This window comes from Mytilus edulis, chromosome 10 (assembly GCF_963676685.1).
Source record: "Mytilus edulis chromosome 10, xbMytEdul2.2, whole genome shotgun sequence".
In the NCBI taxonomy this organism is placed as follows: Eukaryota; Metazoa; Mollusca; class Bivalvia; order Mytilida; family Mytilidae; genus Mytilus; species Mytilus edulis.
This window is the reverse complement of record NC_092353.1, coordinates 46,971,088-46,994,571: the sequence shown is the minus strand read 5'-3', so window position 1 is coordinate 46,994,571 and position 23,484 is coordinate 46,971,088. Positions and strand designations below refer to the sequence as shown.

At 31.2% G+C, this 23,484-nt stretch overlaps 2 protein-coding genes across 2 annotated transcripts in view; both read left to right on the top strand.

Moving 5' to 3' along the window:
- The window catches only part of LOC139491327 (guanine nucleotide exchange protein SMCR8-like), a 44,261-nt gene extending 33,077 nt beyond the window's left edge, over window positions 1–11,184 (top strand). The window contains exons 23-27 of the mRNA XM_071278950.1: window positions 6,050–6,127; window positions 6,782–6,884; window positions 7,234–7,297; window positions 8,388–9,507; window positions 10,343–11,184. Of these exons, the coding sequence (XP_071135051.1) occupies window positions 6,050–6,127; window positions 6,782–6,884; window positions 7,234–7,297; window positions 8,388–8,446 (304 nt within the window). The 3' untranslated portion in view covers window positions 8,447–9,507; window positions 10,343–11,184. The remainder of the gene's footprint in view (window positions 1–6,049; window positions 6,128–6,781; window positions 6,885–7,233; window positions 7,298–8,387; window positions 9,508–10,342) is intronic.
- Window positions 11,185–19,536: 8,352 nt separating this feature from the next.
- LOC139491326 (uncharacterized) lies at window positions 19,537–22,799 on the top strand. Its single transcript, XM_071278949.1, has 4 exons — window positions 19,537–19,634; window positions 20,574–20,693; window positions 21,468–21,569; window positions 22,647–22,799. Exons 1-4 carry the CDS (start codon window positions 19,596–19,598, stop codon window positions 22,779–22,781), a joined length of 396 nt encoding a protein of 131 aa, XP_071135050.1. The 5' UTR covers window positions 19,537–19,595; the 3' UTR covers window positions 22,782–22,799.
- The last annotated feature ends 685 nt before the right edge of the window (window positions 22,800–23,484 follow it).

Here is a 23,484-nt window from a genome sequence, read left to right as displayed (position 1 = left end):
TCAAACCGTTTAGGAATTAGGGGCAAAAAGCATGAAAAATAAGGGTTTCTTGGTTAATGTACAATAAAGATAATTTTAAAGCAGTGTAACTAAATAATACAATGTACAGACATTATTTGCAAGTTGGAATGAAATCAGTATTCGACACAACATCAATTTGCCAAAAACCACATGGAGACAGAAATGTTATGAATAATTCTTAGTTTACATTGAAAAGTACTCTAATAACATGAAACAAAACAATTGAAAATTGAATGATGAATAAAAAATTGAACAACTCAATTATAGCAGAGACATATATACACAGAGATTGGCAACTCCGTGAAATCCCGTGAAAGATCGCGGCCCGGGATGAGATTCTCGTCGATAAATATTAGAACATGTAATCAAGTCAGGGATGAAAAACCTCGATAGATAATCAAGAAAAGCAAAGGGAAAATTATTTCAGATCATCTTATAATTTCTTTTTTTTTTTAAATACTTGAAATCGTTATATTCATTTTTATGTATTTATTGAGAAAAATATTTTTTTCTGCATTTCATATAATTTAAAAATTCAAATCTGGTAATGATCAATTGTTATTACAAGAAACTTTTCTTTACCGCATATCTTTGCAATAGTTTGCTCCTTAATTACACAGTGAAATTATGTGTGTCCGATTTTTCGGTAATTAGTCCCTTAGAGTTGTGACTGTTGATTCACAGGTGTGCGATTACGCAATTTATTGCCCTGCGATCACCTGAATTTTGCCGGAGGTGAAGTTCTATATGGATTATTACTTGGTAATTGTTTTTAAAACTTAACAAATTCTGACATATTATTTTAACCATGACCAGAACTTTATTTTAACAGAAGCACTGGCCAATACTTTAGTATTCAATCAGGAAAACAAAAAGTCTTTTAACATGTCAAAAAAAGAAATGAAGCAACTTTTTCATATATAAAAAATATGTAGCCAGTAGAATTTTGTATCGTGAGAAACTGATTTTATATCTGTTTTAATTTAATTTTAATTTTTAATTGTCAATTTGACCTAGAATAAAATTATTTATGGAACCTTTGCATGAATTTGATTTTCCTAAAGGCACGTACATTATAGTGTTGTCGAAATCACTATTTTTGCTGCCATGAAATATTGAATATGAATCTGTCATTATTTGTAGTTTTTTTAAGACTTGATATCACAGACTCTGATTAAAAACAATTTGTATCATAAGTACATAAAAATGCCCTGCTGAACTGTAGAATTTTAATGTTTTGTTTCATAGATCAGCGGAGTACTACAACATTCTTATCTTTACTCTTTCCTATCGGGTAGTGAAACTTGAGTTTGAAATTAGAAAGATTTAAAATTGTGCACGATCTTTTGTGAGTTTATGTTGTTCAAGGTAATTTTCGGTGCAGTTATTTTCTTTTCATTTGTTATTTTTTTTCCTCTGTGTTACACGACCTTGTACTTTTTGTATTACCCCTTGACATCTCCTGCTTCTGTTTAAACCTTTTCCACCAATATATTTTATTTAAAACATATGTCATCTGTTTTAAATAAAATAGTCTCATTCCCGGAATTTGTTATACAGTTATTCATTTTAATATCAGCTTTTTTATAAGCATATAAACTGCTTGGTCTCTTCACACAACTTATGTTTAGGACGGAATGCAGAAATAGGTACATACATGTACCAGGTTATGGATATATAAGTACGTGTTATGTGCTTTTGACCTTCACACGAATTCTTAAACATTCATAGATGTGCAAAGAATATTGTTGTCGTTGGGTTGTTGTCTCATTGACATATACCTCACATTTCTGTTTAGTCATAGCATCTGTGCCTTTTCAATTTATTGCAGAAAATATTAGCATAAACATTTTTTTCAAAACAGGAGAGGTGAAATAGTGATCACAGAATGAGAACATGTTATATTATAAAGAAGAAAACTGAAACAGATAAATATAAATAAGCACCATTGACAATTTGTTAAAGGACTGAAACAAACATAGATGGTGACCAATGTGAGCGACTAGTGTACAGTAGTAGAGTGGACATTTCTTGCTTCTTTTTCTACACATTTTGTCATTTCATGTAAACAATTAAATATGTTACTTTCCATGGAGAGGAAGGAATTTGTAAAACGAAATATTTTGCTATTTAGTACTGTCAAGATATATCACAGGGGTGTTGTAAGATAAATGAACAGTTTCTCTTTTTTTACATTATGCTACCTTTATGCTACAAGGGTAGCATTTTCCATTCTCATGATGTACAAAGATATTATAGAGTGGCCTTCCAATGATAGTCATACATGTAAATCATTGTCTCATTAGCAATCATACTACATCATCATATTGTTATACATGTACATGTAAACTTTGTAAACATAAAGAAGACAAATGAAGTTGAACACAAGATATTTATTTGCTTTTTTATCCATCTGCACAACTGCCACTGTATCACTTCTGCTTCAAATTCAATAGCTTGTATTTGTTTTTAGTTCAATATGGTCTCGCCATCAATTGCACAAAAATCGCATACACATGTACATCAAGTTTGGCATATGAACTACAATAGTATGGTGTTTTTACAGTCAGGATAAGCACATGTAATTTTCTCTCTTACAAAACCATTGTTAAGTATCACATTGATAGTAGTAATCAGTCCACTACATGACAGTGCCGTCACATTTGGATAAAGTCATCACTAATAGTTGTTCCTGTTTGCCAGGGATTCTTAATTTCAATCAGAAAGACTTGGGAGTCCTACATTCAGCACATGTATATTTTATCTCTTGTATGCTGCACTGTTAGGTAAATTTGATCAACATCTTTGTTCTTTTATAACGTGCAGGATCCTGTTAAAAAAAAACCAGATGCTCCGCAGGGCGTAGCTTTATACGACCGCAGAGGTTGAACCCTGAACGATTGGGGTAAGTATGGACACAACATTCAAGCTGGATTCAGCTCTAAATTTGGATTGTGATTAAATAGTTGACACAGCATAGGTTTCTGACACAGAATGAATGTGTTCTAATGAACTTAAAATTTTTGTTTTCTCTTAGAGCAATTCACTATGCTGTTGAATATTAATCCTCTCAAAAAAATGTTTGAAGAAATTTTCTTTTTTATTTATGAAATTTCAAATGAGAAAAATTGAACCCAATTTTTTTAATCACATCCCCCTTTCCCTTATTCCAAAACTAATCTCAATTAAAATTTCTAATGGAGTTTGCAACAATAACTACTCATTTAAATACATCATAAAATATTAAGATGTAAAAAAACTGCTTGTTATCACTGAATGGTAAAGATTATTTTAATTTATCAGTTGGTAGTAAAAAGTGAATATACATTGTATATTGTATATAACAAAGATTTAAGTTGATTCTGGACAAAGAAAGATAACTCCAATTAAAAAAAAATCTTGCTATTGCACAATATTTTGCAATTAGATATTTCTTGCTTACTATTCTGGACAAAGAAAGATAACTCTAATTAAAAAAAAATTTGCTATTTCACAATATTGTGCAATTAGATATTTCTTGCCATTGCGCAATACTGTGCAATTGAAAAGACTTGCTATTGCACAATACTTAATATAATAATTTTAGATCCTGATTTGGACCAACTTGAAAACTGAGCCCATAATAAAAAATCTAAGTACATTTTTGGATTCAGCATATCAAAGAACCCCAAGATTTCAATTTTTGTTAAAATCAGACTAAGTTTAATTTTGGACCCTTTGGACTTTAGTGTAGACCAATTTGAAAACAGGACCAAAAATGAAGAATCTACATACACAGTTAGATTTGGTATATCAAAGAACCCCATTTATTCAATTTTTGATGAAATCAAACAAAGTTTAATTTTGGACCCCGATTTGGACCAACTTGAAAACTGGGCCAATAATCAAGAATCTAAGTACATTTTTAGATTCAGCATATCAAAGAACCTAACTGATTCATTTTTTGTCAAAATCAAACTAAGTTTAATTTTGGACCCTTTGGACCTTAATGTAGACCAATTTGAAAACGGGACCAAAAGTTAAGAATCTACATACACAGTCATGACAGTTAGATTCGGCATATCAAAGAACCCCAATTATTCAATTTTGATGAAATCAAACAAAGTTTTAATTTTGGACCCTTTGGGCCCCTTATTCTGTTGGGACCAAAACTCCCAAAATCAATACCGACCTTCCTTTTGTAGTCATTAACATTGTGTTTAAATTTCATTGATTTCTATTTACTTAAACTAAAGTTATTGTGCGAAAACCAAGAATAATGCTTATTTGGGCCCTTTTTTGGCCCCTAATTCCTAAACTGTTGAAACCAAAACTCCCAAAATCAATCCCAACCGTTCTTTTGTGGTCATAAACCTTGTGTCAAAATTTCATAGATTTCTATTAACTTAAACTAAAGTTATAGTGCGAAAACCAAGAAAATGCTTATTTGGGCCCTTTTTGGCCCCTAATTCCTAAAATGTTGGGACCAAAACTCCCAAAATCAATACCAACCTTCCTTTTGTGGTCATAAACCTTGTGTTAAAATTTCATAGATTTCCATTCACTTTTACTAAAGTTAGAGTGCGAAAACTAAAAGTATTCGGACGACGACGACGACGCAGACGACAACGCCAACGTGATAGCAATATACGAAGAAAAATTTTTCAAATTTTGCGGTCGTATAAAAAGCTGTCAGATACTGAATGTAAATATATATATAAAATTGTAAATGTCATCAAAGTGGTGGAAATAATGAAAAAAACAATTTTTATACCCAAATCCAGTATTAGTATGTCTTGTGAAATTAAATCATGTGATGGTTACAATTTTTCTCTAAAGATGGACAAGTTTATAACCTGTAGCCATGGACAGGGGTCTGTCTTTATATTGAAGAAAATTAACATGACCGACAGCTTGAGTACTGATTTTTAATTGTAAATTGCATCAAAGTGGTTGAAAATCTGAAAAAACAACCTATATACACAAATCCAGTATGTCATAGGAAAGTAATGCAAGTACTGGGTACAATAATTCTCTGAAGATGGAAAAGTTTATAAAGTGTAAACAGACAGGGGTCTGTCTTGATATTGAAGCAAAACACCATGGCCTACAGCTTTAATACTGATTTTTAACTGTAAATTGCATCAAAGTGATTGAAAATATGAAAAAAAACAACCTCTATATACCAATCCAGTATGTCATAGGAAAGTAATGCATGTGCTGGGTACAATAATTCTCTGAAGACGAAAAAGTTTATAAAGTGTAAACAGACAGGGGTCTGTCTTGATATTGAAGCAAAAAAAAAACATGGCCACTATAATACTGATTTTTAATTGTAAATTGCATCAAAGTGGTTGAAAATATGAAAAAACAACCTCTATATACCAATCCAGTATGTCATAGGAAAGTAATGCATGTGCTGGGTACAATAATTCTCTGAAGACGGAAAAGTTTATAAAGTGTAAACAGACAGGGGCCTGTCTTGATATTGAAGCAAAAAAAAAACATGGCCGCTATAATACTGATTTTTAATTGTAAATTGCATCAAAGTGGTTGAAAATATGAAAAAAACAACCTCTATATACCAATCCAGTATGTCATAGGAAAGTAATGCATGTGCTGGGTACAATATTTCTCTGAAGACGGAAAAGTTTATAAAGTGTAAACAGACAGGGGGTTAAAAAATTTCATAACGTGCATGTCGGCCAAGCTTCCTTTATTATATACTGCAATTAAACGTTAATCGTCGCAATATTTTAACTAATAACTACTACAAACTGAATAAAACAAGGTAATTCATATACGAAATTGAAATATGTACTTACATTATGCTGTTTTGAAATGCTTGATGTAAAATAAAAATCGAAGCGAGGTGGTGTACTTGTCGTGATAGAATAAAAATGGCGATCTCGTTAAAGTCTCGCGTGATGCGATGTTTGGATTAGATTTCGCTGACCACTGTTACAGTTGCCAATCTCTGTGTATATATGTCTCTGATTATAGTGATTTCATTTCTTGCCATTACTAATAACTGAAATCTATTTTTCAGATCACTTTGTGAATTTTCATCAAAAGCATTTATATTTTTCCATTCATTTTGTCTTGGTACAGTTGGAACACTAACGAGGTAGGTCCAAGTATGAACTAGTTTACAAATATTGAGTTATTAAATACCCTCACTACTGGTGTCCATACCTAGCAGAAACCAATATTGGATATCAACTCAATTAAAAAACTTGTATTCTCCCCTTTGGTGGAGTTTAAGTACACCACGGGTCCGACATGTGGAGCAGGATCTGTTTACCCTTCCAGAGCACCTGAGAACACCTCCAGTTTTTGATGGGGGTTTGTGTTGCCTTGTCTTTATTTTTCAATTTTGTGTTTTGTGTACTATTGTTTGTCTGTTTGTCTTATTCGTTTGTAGCCATGGCGTTGTCAGTTTGTTTTTGATCTATGAGTTTGGATGTCCCTCTGGTTTCTTTGCACAATCCTCTAAAAGCCAGTGCAGATCAATTATCTTAAATAGTAGCCCCTGGAAATATGTATTGTATATGAAATTGCATATTATTTTCTTATGGCCAAATAAAATATTTGCAATGCAGGGTACATGTGAACTCTGTTCTTTTATATAATTTGTGTTAATTGGTTTTGTGTCTTAATGTTTACACCACAGATATTAATTTTTCAGTGGTATTTTCATATGCAGTGTATATTAGATGTAAAATGATTTTTGATAAAGTGGCAGTTAATGGAAAAATTATTTATTTTATATGAATTTTAGCAATAGAGGAAGTATTATAAGTGAAAGTGATTCTGTGAAGAAGACTGCAACGGCTTTCCTCAGTAAACTTGGAATACATGACTGTGATATTGACATAATGGAGGTAATAATAAGGCTAGACAATTTATCAAGGTCATATATAATAGTACATGTAGTATAGTCCTAGGACAGATGGCTGTAACAATAAAAGATACAGCTAATTGGTTTGCTTATGATATCTAAAAGACCAATGGCGAAAAGGTTATGCTGTTTACATTTTTTTTTTGGAGGGTGTGGAGAGATGACAAAGGGTAGTATCATATTTCACAGTCTTAAGTCTAAGCAGATTTTCAGTTAATCTGATAATATTAAATAGACGTATGGTCTTAAACTTAAAAAGATATTTTTGTAGCTAAGTTCATAGTCTTATCTTCAGCATTCTCTTATAAACTATGACTATATTTTTTTTTCAGTATCTTACAGAACTGGTGAAGTATCAGCACATAGAGGATCACTACAAGAGTTTAAACACAACTGGTATACTTATAGTTTAGATTAGAGTTGTGAATAAGCATCTGATTTAATATTGCAGTTCCATTTAAAAAAAAAATGTAGATTCATTTACTTTTTTGGGTTCCAATTTTCATGGATTGAGGAAAGATTGTATTTTCATGGATACTGGATTTACTGGGTTTGCTTACAAAGTTGTATGAAGTTGTGTACTTTGTTTTACAATAAATTTAGAAATAAAGCAGATTTTTATTAATGTGACTGGGTCATAAGTAGACCAATACTAAAAAACTCTTAATTGTAATATCCAATAAATTTAACTGTATGCAGGTTTGAGGGAAAAAGGAATTATATATCCCTTGTTGGTCTTTTTTATAACATCGAAATAATGAATGCTCACTATAACTTCTGAACTAACAGTGTACTTAAAATTGTGGCAAACTATACTCAGAAAAAATAACTAAAAATTAGTATCCTGTGAGTAATAATAAACCCAGAGTAACAAATGTATAGAAATGAATCTGTAGTATCAATAAAGCAAAATTTGTTTTTCATGTACATGTTGTGATGGTGCAGACAAAATTGATAAATCTCACTTTAATTTTTTTTAAGGTTATAATTATTTAATTTCTTTTTAAACTTTTAGTGTTTAGTACATGTTCCTTACTTGGTGAATTTATTTTAGCCAAAACTATTGTTAACTACATAAAAATCATGTGTGGTATATAAGTCAGGATGTTTTCTTGTTCAAATTGTTTCACATTTGTCATTTCAGGAACTTTTTTAGCTTACTTTGCAGTATGGGTTTTGCTCATTGATGAAGTCTGTAAGGTGACCTATAATGGTTAATTTCTGTGTCATTTGGTCTCTCGCGTAAAATTGTCTCATTGGCAATCATACCACATCTCCTTATTAAAATATATAAAAATTAAATTATCATATATACTTATAAATTTGTTAGCCAGATGCAAATTTCCTGCAAAAAAGACTTATCATTGACGCTGAATAAAAATAAAGTACATGCAGTTGAAACATACATGTAAACAGAAAAATACAGACATGATTCTAAAGACTATATCTGTGACAATTAGTTTTATTATGCATCTATATATTTCAGGGATTCCACCAAGACCTTTTACCAGAAACATTCATCCATGCCAGCTACACAGATTATAATTATGAATTTCTGCTGATTGTAGAAGATGAAGCATGGCATCAATGCCATGACTGACTATAAACTTTGATAAGTGAGAAAAATACAGTTATAAGTGCCAAAGTGACCTCCTGACTGTGATAAACTTTTAGTATATGTGTTGATTTAGTGAGTCTTTGTGTTGATTAAGTAGCTGTGCCAGTGTCAGAGATTTAATTTGATTTCCTCTTGGTATGTTACAACTCTTTTTTTTCAATTCTCTATGAAGGATTTTAAGCACAAGAGGACTAAATGCTCCTCTTCAATTGTCTTACAAATTTTTGCTCATTGTTGAATTCTATACAGTTGTCTTTAATTGCTTACATCTAATTTATTTGAAGTGGATAGTTTTCTCATTTGCAATTGATTATATGGAAAATTGCATTGTTCAAAAATAAGTGCTGAACAATTATTAAAATAAAATGTAAGCTCCTTGGGAACTTTGATAAGAAGGAAAATTGCATTGTTAGTGCTTTCATATGTACAATTCTTGCCAGATTTTTATGAGATTTATATGATCAATGTCTGGGCCAAATTTGAAAATCAGTGCTGATTAAATATTTTTACAAAAGTTATGCCCCTTGGAAATATTGGTTATATGGAAAAGTGCATTGTTAGCACTCATGTTACAATTCATATCAGAATTTTATGAAACTTATTTCATAGGTTTCTATCATCAATGTCTATGACACTTTTGAAAATAAGTGCGGATCAAATATTTTTAACAAGTTATGCCCCTTGGAAATATTAATTAAATGGTAATCACATTGTATTTGCTCTGAAGCCTTTTTTTTAAAAGATATTTATAAACAGTTTTAAAGAAAAAAATTACATTTTTTTTATTTAGTCATTGCCTTTGTACCTTAGATAGATAAATATACAATATAAGGTCAAGGAAAGAAAAATATAAACTTTTTTGAATGAGGCTGAGAAACTGGGGAAGGGCAAGGTTGCGCCAAGTACAAAAAAAGTTTATATTTTTATGACCTTGACCTAATATTGTTTTTATACTGCAACTTAAACTAATACATTTGATTTCCTCTTGGTATGTTACAACTCTTTTTTTTCAATTCTCCATGAGGGAAATAAAAGGTGTCAGTATTCACCTCAGAAACTTACAAAACCTTTGAATAGACTTATTAAGAAGGGATATAATTACGATACGGTTGTCAAGTCATTAAAGATTGCATATTTTGGCGTTAATATTGAGTCACTGATAAGGTCTTTGCATCGGAACTAAACACACTTTTTCTAAAAACAGTTGTTGGCATGACACGGGTTATATTCTTCTCATATATGTTATGATGGTATGATACTAAACCCCTAACGGGAAGGATTGTGCCTGATGTTCATATGATGAAATCATAATCTTTAAGTTTAATTGAAGTCTGGAGCTGGCATGTCAGTTAACTGCTAGTAGTCTGTTGTTATTTATGTATTATTGTCATTTTGTTTATTTTCTTTGGTTACATCTTCTGACATCAGACTCGGACTTCTCTTGAACTGAATTTTAATGTGCGTATTGTTATGCGTTTACTTTTCTACATTGGTTAGAGGTATAGGGAGAGGGTTGAGATCTCACAAACATGTTTAACCCCGCCGCATTTTTGCGCCTGTCCCAAGTCAGGAGCCTCTGGCCTTTGTTAGTCTTGTATTATTTTAATTTTAGTTTTTTGTGTACAATTTGGAAATTAGTATGACGTTCATTATCACTGGACTAGTATGTATTTGTTTAGGGGCCAGCTGAAGGACGCCTTCGGGTGTGGGAATTTCTCGCTACATTGAAGACCTGTTGGTGACCCTCTGCTGTTGTTTTTTATTTGGTCGGGTTGTTGTCTCTTTGACACATTCCCCATTTCCATTCTCAATTTTATTGATAGGTTATTTAATCATAACACAATTGTCAAATTTATTTTGATCCCTTAATGAACGCCTGATTGCGGAGAAAGTGTTCCATGATGAAATTGACATTATACAAAATATAGCTATGTTACTATTTTAGTAAATAAACACAACTAGTTGCAGTATAGAATAGATGCAATGAGGGGGACATTGGAACTCTGTTCTTTTATTCTTTTTAAAAATCAGATCATTATTTTATATGATTTTTTCAAATTGATGCATTTGCCTGCATGATCATAATATTCAGCAATATGTTTACTGATTATGTTGAAATGTAATTTTAAAGTGCATATATGATTTATTATTATTTTATAAAATGCTGTTAGCATTTTGTTATTAATTGTTATAATCAAATTATGTGCAATTTTAATTGTTGATAATATTAAATGAAAGAATATTTTTTTATTTTCCTAGAGGCTTTTTTTAAGCCTTATAATATCTGAAGTTGTAAATGAGAAACAAATATTTAGAACTGAAGTATACCAGATGCCTTTTGGGGATTTAGTGTTTGCTTGCAGTAGTTCTAAGACACTGAAGTTGAGGTAGTTAATACACAACTAATATCTCAGATTGGCAGTTTACTTGTTAAATGAAGGTGGTTATTAGCCTCTGTATGTTATCAATCAATAGCTTTCAAGCAAACCTGTTTATTTTTATGATGCCCTCAGTGTTTGTTATCAACCATTTCACCTAACACCAATGCCATATGGTTGACTATGATTGTGTACATCTACTTCATATGAACTCTAAAATACTGGTATACTTATATCCGGTTTAAGACAGTGTGACAGAAAAAATATTCACACTGTTAACAGAACCACATGTTCAACATACTTTACTACAATAAATTTCACTATGTATAAATTTTCCCCTATTAGTCTATGTCAGATTTACAGTTTTCAACAAATTGTGCAGAAACTGTCTTTGTTTCAAATAAAGAGATACTTAGCATGAGTTAAGTGCTATCCTGTCCAGTACTACATACAAAATTGCACATAACATTTCATTGCATATAAAATAAATACCATCACTGTAAGGTAACTAATCAAATTGTCAACCCTTTTTTCCTGTGTACAAGCTTTAGTAACCATGTAACCTCACGTTTCCAAAATATTCTATATAAACCCCAAATAAAAAAAGAATGGTGCTTTGAAACACCAAGGTATATGTTTATGATTCCGATTTTTTTTTACTGCAATGAAATGTAGGATTAATTTCATACAAATGTCACATTCAAGGGAATATTTTTTTTCGACCCATTTTTCGTATGCAAACCTTATAAATCTAACCCTAACCTAAACAAACTCTCAAATCCCTGACTTTGAACACCCAAAGCAACATGATAGCAAATGGAGGCAAACACAAAAAGAACAATGAAGAAAGATGCACGATTGAAATTGGATTCAAATCAAAGTAACTACTATATATTAAATTTTCTTCTTTGAATTGAATACCATTTTTCGTTGATTTTAAGGTTACTGGGGTTTTTTTTTTAAAGAAAATAAAGGACAACAAACAGATTAAAAAAAAAAAAAATAAGCAAAAATAAAATTATACAGGGAAAAGAAAGAAAACAAACAAACAAAAAATTCAAAAGACAAGCAACAGTACACATAACACAACATAAACAACTAAAGACTGAGCAACATTAATCCATACAAATACTGGGGGTGATCTCAGGTACTGCAGAAGGGTCAGCAAATCTTCCTCCACATATGGTCCCTGACGAGTTGCTCATGGAAGTACAAAATGGTGATAAATCTAATTTGGTTGATCACATACGTCGAAAAAAAGATGGTTTCGAAGTTTCGACAATTAAAACATATTTGTCATCATCTTTTAACAAATTTTACATAACGGTCAATCCACTCATAATGGCGTCCCAATTTTTTTTTACGAAGGTATGATTTAAACATCACCACAGGGACCTCTTGGTTTAATAGCTTCCTTGCATCAGCAACCATCTATAAAGGAAATCATGACAGGGAATACAAGCCCTAGAATATCGTATCAGCTGGGATATGTATACTCTATATGCAGGGGCTGCTAGAATGTTGCTACATAGTGAAATAAAGGAATCTACTTGTAGTTTAAAACTACCCTTGATAAGGTAATCATATTTGGAGCTAAAATTCACAAACCAACATGATCAAATTATTATTATCATATATTCTGAATAAAAATGATAAAATACATGGCATTGCTTTGTACGATTGATGTCTCAGTGACCTGAACTTACAATTTGATGACTATGTTATATATATATATATATATATGTAGGACTCGGAACCGCGATGGTACTCCGAACCGCGATGATCACGCTGAAGTGCGATGGTGTACGCTGAAGTGCGATGGTTAACACGCTGAAGTGCGATGGTATCATTGTGACGTTAACTTGTTTATATCTACGCTGAAGTGCGATGGTGGTTACGCTGAATTACGATGGTGGCTCTGTCAGAGATGGTCTAACTATAAAGTTGACTTTAATGAAACTGTGTGATGGTTTATTCCAGCTAAATGCGATGGTCTGAAGTAAGAACTCTATTGAATGAGGTGTGGTGTAGTGGTTAGCGTTCTAGCTTCGCATTTGGGAGATTGGTTTTAATTTTTAGTCAGGTCTAATAAAAAATACATACAATTCTAATTTGCTAATCATCCGCTTAGCACGGAGAAGTATGGAGTAAAAACAAATGGGCTAGATGGCATTAATTTAGTATACGCGATTCGAGTTGGAGGAAATGTCAAGTGCGCCAAAAAAAAAGGGTTCAGCGTGTCGGTCTATATAGTGCTACACAGGGTCCATCTCATTTTATCAAATATAACTTGTTCTCGTCATATCATAGCCGAGAAATTGCTCATAAGAACTTCATTCATCCATTTATATAATATCGTAACAGTTTTTAACAAATAAAAGCCATCAAGTACATGTATATATGCTTGACTTATAGCGAAACGTGACGCGAGTTCTATGAAAACTTTAGAATAAGCTGATTTTCCGCTATTCCTCAGACTAACCTGTTGCAGAAGATTTATACTGTAAGAATAAAAAATTAGACTTATATGTAGTGCGAGTTTTCTTACAAAGCAGAATTCATCTCAATAATAAAGCAAAATTATATCGACTCGATCAATAAGATTGCTTTTAATAAATTTTATTTTATTTAAAAAAAAATCACATATAATTATTAGTGAAACATACTTGAAGCAAAGACCCAGACATTTTATTGGTCGTACAAAATGTTTGCGGCATAACACCGAACGCTAGATAACCAATCTGCAGACCAAGATCATCTTTTAGCCGATTTGTTCCATATGATTTGTAGCATGACTTAGTTATAAATTATTTTGTAACCTCAACCTCTAATGCTCAAAACTGTTCTGGACTTGAATTGTTCGTTACCTTGTGTTTTTTTTTTTTTTTAATTCTAAATAATCTTATCCACCTGCCTGCGAATCCGTGTTGTTTAGAAAACGTCAAAACAACTAAAAGTCGTGCTAAACCATCGCACTTCAGCGCAAGGACAATCGCACTTCGGCGTAGACCATCGCACTTCAGCGTGACCATCTCACTTCAGCGTCCCCATCGCACCTCCGAGTCCTACATATATATATATATATATTTACAAATTTACAGATCTAACATTGTTGGGTTGATGTTTAGACGAGTTGTATATATATATGTCATCATGATGCAAATTGGCAAATGTTATGGTAATTACATCTCTAGGATCAGAAAACAAAAATCTGATGACGAACAGATTAATGATTTGGTAGACTTCTGTATGCCATTATGTACAACGAGAGAAAAAAAAAAAGCATGCTTTGACGTCTGATATATACCTTCAATGTACACCCATGACATTTACTTTTTTACACATTTTGAAATATATAACATGATTAAGGACAAACATTTACTAGTTTTCGGCCTAAAACCTTGCATAAAAATATTCATCCTTTTTTAAAGATCCTGATAGTCAATCGAACGAAAGCAGTTATTTACGTACTAGGAATTCACCTAATGCTCTTAGATAAACAAACTTTGATCACGTAATCTAGTTCTATATATCTATATTTTGTACTTGAAGTCAACAAATCACTTAACACTAAATATGTATCACATAGAAGCAACCCACGTCAAAGCTAGATAAGTGTGTACCTTCACATTCATTAAACAGCCACACTCAACCTGTCTAAAGTATATACGATTCACATACCAATATCACTTCCAAAAATGTTGGTTTTTATTTCCTAAAGACAGGGACACTTTCTATACTAACGGAACTCGTCTGATAATTTGTGTAGACATCGTTATAAGTGACCAGTCCCGTTAGTATAGAAAGTCCCTGCCAAAGACGAAGGGCAAATTAAAGTAATATGCAGAATGTAAAATAAAAAAGCTTGAACTATAGTCCGAACCGAAAAAGTAAAACATTAATGAATTTATTTAAGTAAAATCACACTTGTTTAGACAGATAACCTTTTGAAAAAGAATGTAATTTACGTACTACAAAATCACCTTATGCTCTTAGATAAACAAACTATGATCTCTAAATCTAGTACTATAAATCTATGTTGTACTTGAAGTCACCGAATCATTTGTCACTAAGTACATCTGCCACAGAAGAAACAAACAAACTTCAAAGCAGAATAAGAGCGTACCTTCACATTCATTAAACTTTCACAATCAACCTGTCCAAAAGTATAAAAGATTCACATACCACTTTGCCCAAAATGGTGGGTTTTATTTTGAAATATTATTGCAATTTTTAAAGTAAAATCACACTAGTTTAGAAACACTTTAATTTATGTTTTGTAATATTTCATCGTTTTTTTTTGCTGGCGGACAAGAGTGTTCCTTCACATTAATTCAACTGTCACATTTAACCTATCCACAAGTATAAACGATTCACATACCAATAGTCCTTTTTCGCCTAGACAAAGACGAAATATAGTTATATGCTCAATGAAGAATAAAAAAATTAGAAGAATAGTCCAAACGAAAAAGGGTTAACAATAATAACGTATAAAATTGAAGCAATTTGATTATAATCACATTGTCATTTGAACAAGAAGTTAAATTTTAAACGTGTTATTGATTAAATTTTTTTTTTTATATTTTGTTATTTCATTATGGATTTTGCTGGCGGAACTTGCATTAGACAACTTGTAATCCAACATAATCCAAATCAAGCGAATGTAAGCAAACATAGATCATTATAGTCCAATAACAATTAACATATCCAATGAACACATAGTCTGCTTCATTAATTAAAGGCATGACACAATGTGAAACAATTACAACATTTAAAAACATTGAAAGAGCTGTTTATCTGTGTTTACCGTTGTATGGACAACATGGACAATTAAATTATATTTTTAGAACACACAGTGTTGATTTATGCTGTTTATTTGCAGAATCTCGTATTTTTGTTTATTCATATCATAATGGGCAAATCAACCATTAAAAACAACTGAGAACGTATGAGTTCATACCAGAGGCTAAGAAGGTCCGTGATTTAAGACAAATACGTCAAAGTTGTCCTTATCTTTGGACGAGTGCCAAACTTTTAAGATTTGAATTCATAGTGTGTCCAAAAGTACCAATCTACTTGAAAGCGATGCATTGAACTCTCTGACTGTTTCGTATTTCATCTCTTTCTTTCTATTTTGGTATTTAGTTCATAGAACTATTATTAGCAGAAGTACGGGTCTTACCGATTTATAAATTCCTGAACACATGACTGTAGTGATAAAATAAACGTATAAAGTTTTCACAAGAATTAAATACAAAAAAAAAGAATCGTATAAAGAGATCACTCTATACATGATTTATATTTTCTCAGGTAAACACCAAAACTTTTAAAAATACACAAAACAATTAATTCTACAGTTCTTAACATATTAGGACTACTATATAAAACAGCTAAATATAACAGTTTTGTATTCTTGAATGTTCTCGATCAATGTAAAATATGCCTCTTTTGTTTTGTTTTTTAACGAAAATTTGAGACAAAATAAAATAAAGAAATAAAATAAGATAAGCAAAATTATAAACTGAAATTTATAGACCAATATGATCCAGTTATTATTTATATTTAACCTTAATAAAACATTAGAGAGAGTGATGTCCAAATTATTTATTTCATCATCGTGGAAATTGCTAAGTGTATAGAAATCATTCTCTAGGACCAGATAACAAATCTGATGAAAGACTGATCAATGATTTAGTAGAATTTCATAATTGCCATAATGTACATGTTCATTATTTTCAGCATCTATGGTGAGTTTACTTGACTTTTGATACATGCATTAAATATACAGTTTTTGAGATGACTTTAGCTTATTAATTAACATATTTCAATATCTTTTGAGAGCAACACAAAACAAATAAACGGATAAATATGCATGCTTTGTCCTTCAATATATACCTGCAATGCATATTTTTGAAGATGACTAGAGCTTGTTTACTAAGTCAATAACGATATGCTTTTTCACACGTTCCTAAAATATTTCAAAATCTATTCGAGTGCAATATATAACAAGTTTAAGGGCGAACATTTACTAGTTTTCGGTCTTACAGTTTGCATTTCTGTAAATATTGACAATGCAATTTTCCATAGGAACTACTTTTACGGCTAAAACTGTACCACTTTTACTATGAAGTTTAAAAAAAATCTTATCCTAGAATTGAAAGTTCATATGCACAACAATTTTTTTCAAAGGTAAAACTATAGGGCTGTGCGGCATATTTCTAACGTGTATATGCCCTGAACTTTTCAGAGGATAAACTAACACTAATTTTCTTAACTACCCCTACCTCGAATGAAGGGTTACCACAGATTTCAATGTAAACAATATGCACATGTATATTTACTGGTAACATTCCCAAGTTATGTCTCTATGAGATGGAACACAGAGAGCATAACTGGGAACCAGTATGTAAACAAAATTAATTTTCTATGAATACTCTAGATCTCCCCAAAAGAGGCGTGGTTTGAGAAACAGCTGTATTTACAAAGTGCAACCTATAAACCTTGCATAAAAAAAATCGGGGTTTTAATTTCTTCCTTTTTTGAAGATCCTTATAGTCACTCGAACTGAAGTGATTATTTACGTACTACAAAGTCACCTTATGCTCTCAGTTAAACGAACTATGATCTCCAAATCTAGTTCTATATCTAAATCTATATTTTGTACATGAAGTCACCAAATCATGTGTCTCTAAGTACATCTGCCACAGAAGACACAAACATCAAAGCTGAATAAGGGCGTACCTTCACATTCATTAAACTTTCACAATCAATTCGTCCAAAAGTATAAACGATTCACATACGACTTTGCCATAAATGGTGGTTTTTATTTTGCAATATTATTGTAATTTTATAAGAAAAATCACACTAGTTTAGTCTTTTAACCATTCGAATAAAAATGTAATCGGGACAAGATAAGTGAAAATTAAAATATTATGAATTAATTTTATATTCAGGACTTTAAGTAAGCTATACATACTTGTAAACTGTGAATTTATGCTGGATCATCATATCTTATATAACCAAGGATTCTATCAATCTTCATGAAATATTTTATAAAACTTCATATTTGAGTCAATTTCTTTCATATTTATGTTTTGTTATATTTTATCGTTTTTTTTGCTGGCGGATTAGAGTGTACCTTCACATTAATTAAACTGTCACATTCAACCTATCCGAAAGAATAAAAGATTCACATACCAATAGTATTTTTTTTGCCTAGCCAAATGCTCAATGAAGAATACAAAAATAGAAAAATAGTCCAAACAAAAAAGGGGAACTAATAAAAGCGTAAACAATTGAAGCAATTTGATTAAAATCACTTTGTTATTTGAACAAGAAGTTAAATTGGTGAACATTATTTATAACATGTGTTATTGTTCAAAATTCTTTTATTTTTATTTTGTTATATTTCATTATTGATTTTGCTTGCGGAAACTTGCATTAGACAACATATAATCCATCAGAATCCAAATTAGGTGAATGTAAGCAATCATAGTTCATTATGCCAATAACAATGAACATATAGTCTGCTTCACTTATTTACGGCATGACACAATGTGAAACATTTACAACATTAAACACATCGTAAGAACTGTTTATCTGTGTATACCGTTGTGTGGACAATTAAATTACATTTTGAGAACATACAGTGTTGATTCATGCTGTTTATTTGCAGAACGCCTCGTATTTTGGTTTATAACACCACTGAACCAAAACGGTATCGTATGCTTTTTATCCATTTCTCACCCATTATACTATTCTGTTGTGCTGTTTTTGTGTACTATCCTACATTATATTAAGGTATTCGTTGTTATTCTGCGGTTTACATGTCAAATTTTACTATTATATTATTTATTCAATCTTGTATTTCTCTGTAATGAGTTTTCTTGCATTTATTTGTACTCTATTCCTGTTATGTAATTTTGTCATTTTATAGGTAAATTTAACATTGCAATAACGCGCGAGGTTTGGCTAATCACATTTCCCCCTTAAAATGTCCTGTATCAAGTCAGGAATATCGCAATAGTTATCTAATAGTTCGTTTATGTATATGTTGCGTTGTCGTTTGTTTTTTTGTTGCATTTCAGTGTTTATGTTGTTTCGTTGATTTCGTTTTATAGTTGAGGTGCGTCCCTCAATTTTAGTTTGGAACTCGGATTTGTTTTCCCTCGATGTATGGCGTGCAATATATTGTTGAATAAAAAAACACTTCTGTCAAGAAACTGCAAATCAGTACAATGTGGTTGCCATGGTTTGCTGCCTGCTAACTTTTTTCTTCGATAACGGCTTAATCATGAATATTGCTTACTTATTTGAATCGTTTTACATATTGTCATATCTGGGACTTTTAACACTAAACAATATCAACGACATGAGAGAGAGAAAAAAAAGCGTTAATATTTCCCCCCCCCCCATTTTTATGTTTCATTATCATGGTTATCAATATCAAATGGGTTTTTTCAAGTTAACTATTTTTTTCAAATATGAACTTGAATACCAGCGAACGGGATGAATGTTATGTACCAAAGTTCGTTGCAATTCGGCTGAACATAAAGGGGTCAATAGAACTTTCAAGTGAGAAAAGGTATTTAAATTTATCTTGTTCACGATCAAGATATGAGTTTAGAACAACCTATATATAAAGTCTTGTCCTTACAAATCATTTCATGTAGTAATTGAGTTTTGCAAATATAACACAATGATGCTTGTACTGTTGATTTGTTTCTTTGTCGGACAGGTAAGATTAATTGTTTGGCAATTTCGCAAGGAAGTTTTGTTTTGTTTTAGTAATTTTTTGTTGACTTCACCTTTTTGAATTAATCTGAGCATTCGGTATATGATTTTGTATAACAGTTTCTAAAAACATTCTTTGTGTAAAATTAGTCTGTTTAATACAAGGATATTGCTCACTTTCAATAATTCTATTTTCTAAATAAGGAAGAACAATGATTGATTTATTAGTATACAAGTCGTGTACATGTTGCGGTTTTGTACATGTTATAACATGTACAAAAATATGGTATATTGATACATTTTATAGCATGAGTTCTGGTTGATCAAATTTGCAACTTTATACATATGTTGATAACGATGTAAGCTTAAAAAAAATAAGTAAGCCAAATTAGCATTGTGACCTAGATTTTGATGTTTGCTTAACATAAACAATATACATTAATATGTATTAATATTAGTAATAAAACATAATATAAAAGTTTGAGATGGGAATGATATTTTATGGTTACATCTTCTTGTTTTATCCTTAAAAGTATTTTACTAATTCTTGAATACATTTTAAAATACTGTATTCCTTTTCTAATGTCATCACTTTTAGAAGGTCTAACCCCGGCCAGATCAAACCAAAGGTGTTAACATTGAAATCTGCACATTTTCCGCTGTTCACCCGGTATTAAGGAGTAACAGCAAAGACTGGTCGAGTCAATAATAATTCCGGATAGGTGACATTTCTTAAAGCCGATTTTTACCTTGTGAACTACCATGATAAAAATCCGGCTCAGCGTGACGGTCTGCTACAAAGCAGCATTCTTGGTTATGATCATTTCCAGTCTGAACATGGATTCAATTTACTACTGATAGATTATAGCTAGCGATACATCCATTTACGATACGTTAATGGTCAAAATGATCATAAAAAGTTTCGTTGTATATCTAATTTCAGTCTCTTGCCGCTACAACAATGGCACCACATAGTACTAAGCATCATTATCATCATGGAACACGTCCAACACACGAATCTGCAGTGGGAGATCTTTTCGGTTTCAAATATGATCCTCATTCTGTAAGTAAATCTTATATTTTAAAGAATGTGCTGACAAACGGTAGGATATATTTGTTTCTTATCCTACAATCAACCAACTATAATTATATAAACATCAGGCATAGCAATACAACCTTTTCTTTTCTTTTCATGGTATACAAAACGATTCCACTGGTCTCGTGTCTCTCTTTTTAGAAAACTGTTTAATTTAAAAAAAACTATTCCGTTAACAACCATTTAATATTTTATATCATAACTTTCGTATAACAAATTTAGAGATTTATATCTTAACTAGAATGGTTTACAACACAATACATTGTGTGATCCTCATTCGAGGTTGAAGCAATATCGATTAGTTTAACCATACAATTGATACACACCGACTGATAACGTAGAAGAGTCGAGGCTAAATTGTAGGATAACACAATATTATTACATTGTCCGGAAATACCAATTTTATTATTTGTAATTAATACGAAACGGGAAATAACATATTAAAAAGTTGCATAAAATCCGCTTACCGGATCAACACAAAGTTTACAATGAAAATTTCCAAAAAAAAGATACACCTCACCGATCTAAGGGAACTCATATAATACAATATAAAATACCAAACAAGCGTTTAAAACAGATGCATAGTTGTCTGGATTCAAATTGAAAACTAAATGACTGTTAAATACATAATCTATCGTATGACAATTACATTTATCGCAATCATGAAAATTCCCAAAAATGTACAACAACAAAAATGAGACAACGATACCGTTATATATGTTATTATTTATATATTTTCAGCATATGATGGCTGCCATGACCCATCATAAATGTTATCTTTACACCATGGCTGGCACAGAGTCAGCTGATGTACATACAACTCACGGTCTTCATTTACTTGAGGTATGATTATTTGCAATAATTCATTTTCAAATTATCAATTTGTTACTAGTTTTAACTCCTCAAGTATCAAAGTACTTATACACCCAGTATTTAATAACGTTCCAGATGAAATGGCAAGAATATAGGTATTTTATTTATATGATTTACACCAGATGACTTTGGCCCTTTTGAATAGATAACTTCCCTTAGTTGTTTTCTACCGTTTTTTGACACTATCAATCAACTATTTTTTTTTTAAATTTGACTTTATAGAATTAATGTATGGGGATACTCTGGATTAGGAATATTGGTTTTGTCATCTATTTGCCACACTATTTTTCCCCATCAAAATTGAGGATCTTTATATATGCCTAACAGCATACGAAACACAATCGTTTCATATTTTTGTAAATCTATTTAATCCTGAAAAGGGCCCCCTTTCAGTAAGAGTGATTTTGAAGTTATTAATCGGTAGTTAATGTGATTAAATTGAACATTGGCTAAGTGAAGCAATACATACTTTTCTCTGATTAAACTTTTTGATGAAGTAAATGATTCAAAATATGTCCCTCCCGCTATTTTTTTTCGAAGGTGATAGTCGATGTATCCCTTTAAACATTTAAGGATTTTCTTTTTTCTTGTTTTTGACTTTTTGTCAGATATTTGAAATCTTCTCAACTTATCAATGTAGTTCAACGATTTTCTCATGCATAACGATTCTCTTTTTTTTATTATTTCATTACATATATATAGTTCTAAAAGCCATTTCTTAAACTCTTATAAAATCCATATCGTTTTTAATAGTTTTTAAAGAAAAAAGGTCTTAAAAATCTAAAGAGAATCATTTATCAACAAATTTCATTTTTAAACCTAAACAGCAAGGACACTGGTCTGTCATTTTTCTACTTACCATAATAATCATTAGTTATATACTATCAATTTGTATCATATAAAAAAGAAGATGTGGTATGATTGCCAATGAGACAACTATCCACAAAAGACCACAAAAGACCAAAATGACATCAGGTTACCTAAAGCTTGTTATTTTAAAACAGAAGAGCAAACATCATTAATACACCATTTATGTATTTATTTCAGACAAAACTTATTACAATGGTAGACGACACAACTATGACCTACAGTACCATGACACACGATGAACTCACCGCTATCAGTAAATTGTTATCCCATACATGTAACAAGGCTGGATGGACCACATACAAACTTAATTAAATTTAACTCTACATCATTTGTAAATATGTCTGTATTTTTATTTAAAGTTCAACGTGCTATTCTATTACCTTGTTTGGTTATACTATATAGTTATAGATTAAACATGGCTGTTCTATAGTTTCTTTGCACTTATATTGCAAAACCCAGACACTGTGTTACAATAGACAACTTTCGAGTTCGATGTATTTCCGTCAAAAACTCTGGTTTTAGTGAACGTCATTAGGGGCGTCGTCACTTCCATTCCAATGTTGAGCGAGTGGTTGGAAAACTATAATTTTTTATTGACTTCACCTTTTTGAATTAATCTGAGCATTCGGTATATAGTTTTGTAAAACAGTAACTAAAAACTTTTTTGTTTAAAATTAGTATGTTTAATACAAGGATATCGCTCGATTCAATAATTCTATTTTCTAAATAAGGAAGAACGATGATTGATTTATTAGTATACATGTCGTGTATATGTTGCGGTTTTGTATATGTTATAACATGTACAAAAATATTGTATATGATATAATATGTACAAAATTATTATAGCATGAGTTCTGGTAGATCAAATTTGCAACTTTATACATATGTTGATAACGATGTAAGCTTTAAAAAAATAAGTAAGCCAAATTAGCATTGTGGACCACATACAAACTTAATTAAATTTAACTCTACATCATTTGTAAATGTGTCTGTGTTTTTATTTGAACTCTGTAAA

Coding starts and splice junctions, on each gene's coding strand:
- LOC139491326 (XM_071278949.1), top strand. CDS start 19,596: ATGATGCTTGTACTGTTGATTTGTTTCTTTGTCGGACAG. Junction 19,635..20,573: donor TTTGTTTCTTTGTCGGACAG/GTAAGATTAATT, acceptor ATCTAATTTCAG/TCTCTTGCCGCTACAACAAT. Junction 21,570..22,646: donor ACGGTCTTCATTTACTTGAG/GTATGATTATTT, acceptor TATTTATTTCAG/ACAAAACTTATTACAATGGT.